This window comes from Bison bison, unplaced genomic scaffold (genome assembly GCF_000754665.1).
Source record: "Bison bison bison isolate TAMUID 2011002044 unplaced genomic scaffold, Bison_UMD1.0 scf7180017864368, whole genome shotgun sequence".
Lineage (NCBI taxonomy): Eukaryota > Metazoa > Chordata > Mammalia > Artiodactyla > Bovidae > Bison > Bison bison.
In genome coordinates, this window is record NW_011494940.1 from 5,127,177 (window position 1) to 5,130,763 (window position 3,587).

Consider the following 3,587-nt stretch of genomic DNA (forward strand, 5'->3'; position numbering starts at 1 on the left):
CTTTGAATAACTTTTTAATTATTGTGTTAAAGTAATACTAACTAAAGTTGTTAGTTATTTACCATAGAGCAATCACTGTGCAAAGTACCTTATGTGCATTATCTCACATTATTCTCAGAACAACTGTAAGATGTGGTAAAACTCTCCATTTTACAGCATTCAAAAAGGAAAGATATAAAGTAACTTACTCAAGTGGTAGGTCTCATAACTAAACATTTTTCCTCTTTCTATATAAATATAAAATATTATTTTCTGGCCTAGGTATTTTCCCCAGAAAAGGCAAAGGAGCACTCATCATTTCCTTTTATTTTTGAGGGTAAATCCAGGGTATAAACTTGAAACCATAGGAAAAAAATTGTAATTTAAACACATAATTTTTTAAATTTTATTTTATTTTTAAACTTTACAATATTGTATTAGTTTTGCCAAACATCAAAATGAATCCACCACAGGTATACCCTCCTCCCATCCCTCCCAGTACCATCCCTTTGGATCGTCCCAGTGCACCAGCCCCAAGCATCCAGTATCGTGCATCGAACCTGGACTGGTGATTCGTTTCATACATGATATTATACATGTTTCAATGCCATTCTCCCAAATCTCTTCACCCTCTCCCTCTCCCACAGAGTCCATAAGGCTGATCTATACATCAGTGTCTCTTTTGCTGTCTCATACACAATCTTTAGAAAGATTGTTACCATCTGTCTAAATTCCATATATATGTAAACACATAATTTTTAAAATGTACAAAATATTGATATAAAAGAGAAAGAAAAGTCCAGTCTTTTTCAGGCTTAGTGTTCCAGAATTTCAAACTATTTTCTGGTAGTCTACAGTCTCATGAAGTTCAGTGATAACATTTGGCTTTTAGCAGTAAGCAATCTCTCACATGAAAATGAGATAAATCCTTAAAGAAAAATAATGGATTGGGAGAGGAATTAATATTAATAGAAGAAGAAGTTCAAGGTCAAGGTGCAATACTATGATCTGTTGAATATCAATAAAAAAGAAGACAGAATTATTGTTTTTCTGTAGCAGGTCAGAGTTTGTCAATAAAAATGGTATTTACTGCCATAAAGATTAGTTACAAAGGGCAATTTAAAGAAATCATGAGTAAGGATTTGAGGATGAGATAATTGAGTCTGTTAATGACCTACTAACTGGCTCAGATGTGGTGAAACAAAGCATATCTCCTCAATGCTTGTGAAGTCATCCCTAAAACCTATAGTCAACAGATTACTCATACTGGTCCTGAAAAATTAGCCAATAGCATGAATGTTTATGGTGGATCACACACACAATAAGGGCATATAAAAAGCCCTCTGCAGGGAGAAATATCCACACTCAAACGACACCTATACTCTCCTCCACCCAAGAACAACCTCAACAACCAACACCATGTGTGGCTACTATGGAAACTACTATGGCGGCCTCGGCTGTGGAAGATACGGCTATGGAGGCCTGGGCTGTGGCTATGGCTCCTGCTATGGCTCTGGCTTCCGCAGGCTGGGCTGTGGCTATGGCTGTGGCTACGGCTGTGGCTACGGCTATGGCTCCCGCTCTCTCTGTGGCTGTGGCTATGGATGTGGCTCTGGTTATGGCTCTGGCTTTGGCTACTACTATTGAGGATGCCATGGAAGACTCTCACTCTCCAATTCACCAGTTCTGGACCCCAAAAGTTCTCTGCCTCACTCTCAGATGGTGCTCATTGTACACAGGGACTTCTGATATGATTTGCTAAAGGCCTGAATGCCACTTGATATCTGGAAGAATATGAAATTCACCTTATGAACTCATTTTCCTCTTCACATTGAGATGATTTTGGTATAGATTCATTTTCATAATTTGATCCTAAATTTGTTTCTATTTTCCTACTAAATTTTGAACTAATAAATGGGGAAAAGAAAACTTTTTTCATTTTTGTCTATTTATTATGAACAATCTGCCTTTTATTTTTGGTTGTTATCAGGGTAAAAATTATTTTTCTTTAGGGAATATTTTCTTCAATATTTATTTATTTTTGTTGTAGTAATTTATAGATTTGTAACTTCAGAAAAGTCTGTGATGCTAACAATGAGAAAACAGAGAAATTAAGGAAATAATTCCATTCACCATTGTGATAAAAAGAATAAAATACTTAGGAATAAATTCACCTAAAGAAACAAAAGACTTATAAATAGAAAACTATAAAATACTGATGAAAGAAATCAAAGATGACACAAATAGATGGAGAAATAAACTATTATGGATTGGAAGAATCAATATAGTGAAAATGAGTATACTACCCAAAGCAATCTGTAGATTCAATGCAATCCCTATCAAGCTACAAATGGCATTTTTCACAGAAGTGTAACAAATAATTTCACAATTTATATGGAAATATGAAAGACCTAGAATAACCAAAACAATCTTGAGAAAGAAGAATGGAACTGGAGAAATCAACCTGCCTGACTTCAGACTATATTACAAAGCTACAGTCATCAAGACAGTATGGTACAGACATGAAGACAGAAATATAGATCAATGGAACAAAATAGAAAGCCCAGAGATAAATCAACACACCTATAGACACCTTATCTTTGACAAAGGAGGCAAGAATATGCAATGCAGAAAACACAATCTCTTTAACAAGTGGTGCTGGGAAAACTGGTCAACCACCTGTAAGAGAATGAAACTAGAACACTTTCTAACACCATACACAAAAATAAACTCAAAATGGATTAAAGATCTAAATGTAAGACAAGAAACTATAACACTCCTAGAGGAAAACATAGGCAAAGCACTCTCTGACATAAATGACAGCAGGATCCTCTATGACCCACCCTCCAGAGTAGTGGAAATAAAAACAAAAATAACCAAATGGGACCTAATTAAACTTAAAAGCTTTTGCACAATGAAGGAAACTATAAGCAAGGTGAACAGACAGCCTTTGGAATGGGAGAAAATAATAGCAAACAAAGCAACTGACAAAGAATTAATCTCAAAAATATACAAGCAACTCCTGCAGCTCAATTCCAGAAAAATAAATGACCCAATCAAAAAATAAGCCAAAGAACTAAACAGACATTTCTCCAAAGAAGACATACAGGTAGTGAAAAAAACACACAAAAAGATGTTCAACATCACTCATTATCAGAGAAATCCAAATCAAAACCACAATGAGGTACCATCTCACACTGGTCAGAATGGCTGCTATCAAAAAGTCTACAAACAATAAATGCTGGAGAGGGTGTGGAGAAAAGGGAACCCTCTTACACTGTTGGTAGGAATGCAAACTAGTACAGCAACTATGGAGAACAGTGTGGAGACTCCTTAAAAAACTGGAAATAGAACTGCCTTACAACCCAGCAATCCCACTGCTGAATACACACATACCCAGGAAGCCAGAATTGAAAGAGATACATGTACCCCAGTGTTCATTGCAGCACTGTTTACAATAGCTAGGACATGGAAGCAACCTAGATGTCCACCAGCAGATGAATGGATAAGAAAGCTGTAGTACATATACACAATGGAATATTACTCAGCTATTAAAAAGAATCCATTTGAATCAGTTCTAATGAGGTGGATGAAACTGGAGCCTATTA

The 3,587-nt window shown here is 35.9% G+C and overlaps 1 protein-coding gene across 1 annotated transcript; it reads left to right on the plus strand.

Moving 5' to 3' along the window:
• Positions 1–1,388: 1,388 nt before the first annotated feature.
• LOC105000123 (keratin-associated protein 6-1) lies at positions 1,389–1,908 on the plus strand. The gene has a single exon (XM_010855835.1). It carries the CDS (start codon positions 1,399–1,401, stop codon positions 1,624–1,626), a length of 228 nt encoding a protein of 75 aa, XP_010854137.1. The 5' UTR covers positions 1,389–1,398; the 3' UTR covers positions 1,627–1,908.
• The last annotated feature ends 1,679 nt before the right edge of the window (positions 1,909–3,587 follow it).

Excerpts from the sequence above, each read along its gene's own strand:
- LOC105000123 (XM_010855835.1), top strand. The coding sequence starts at position 1,399 with ATGTGTGGCTACTATGGAAACTACTATGGCGGCCTCGGCTGTGGAAGA.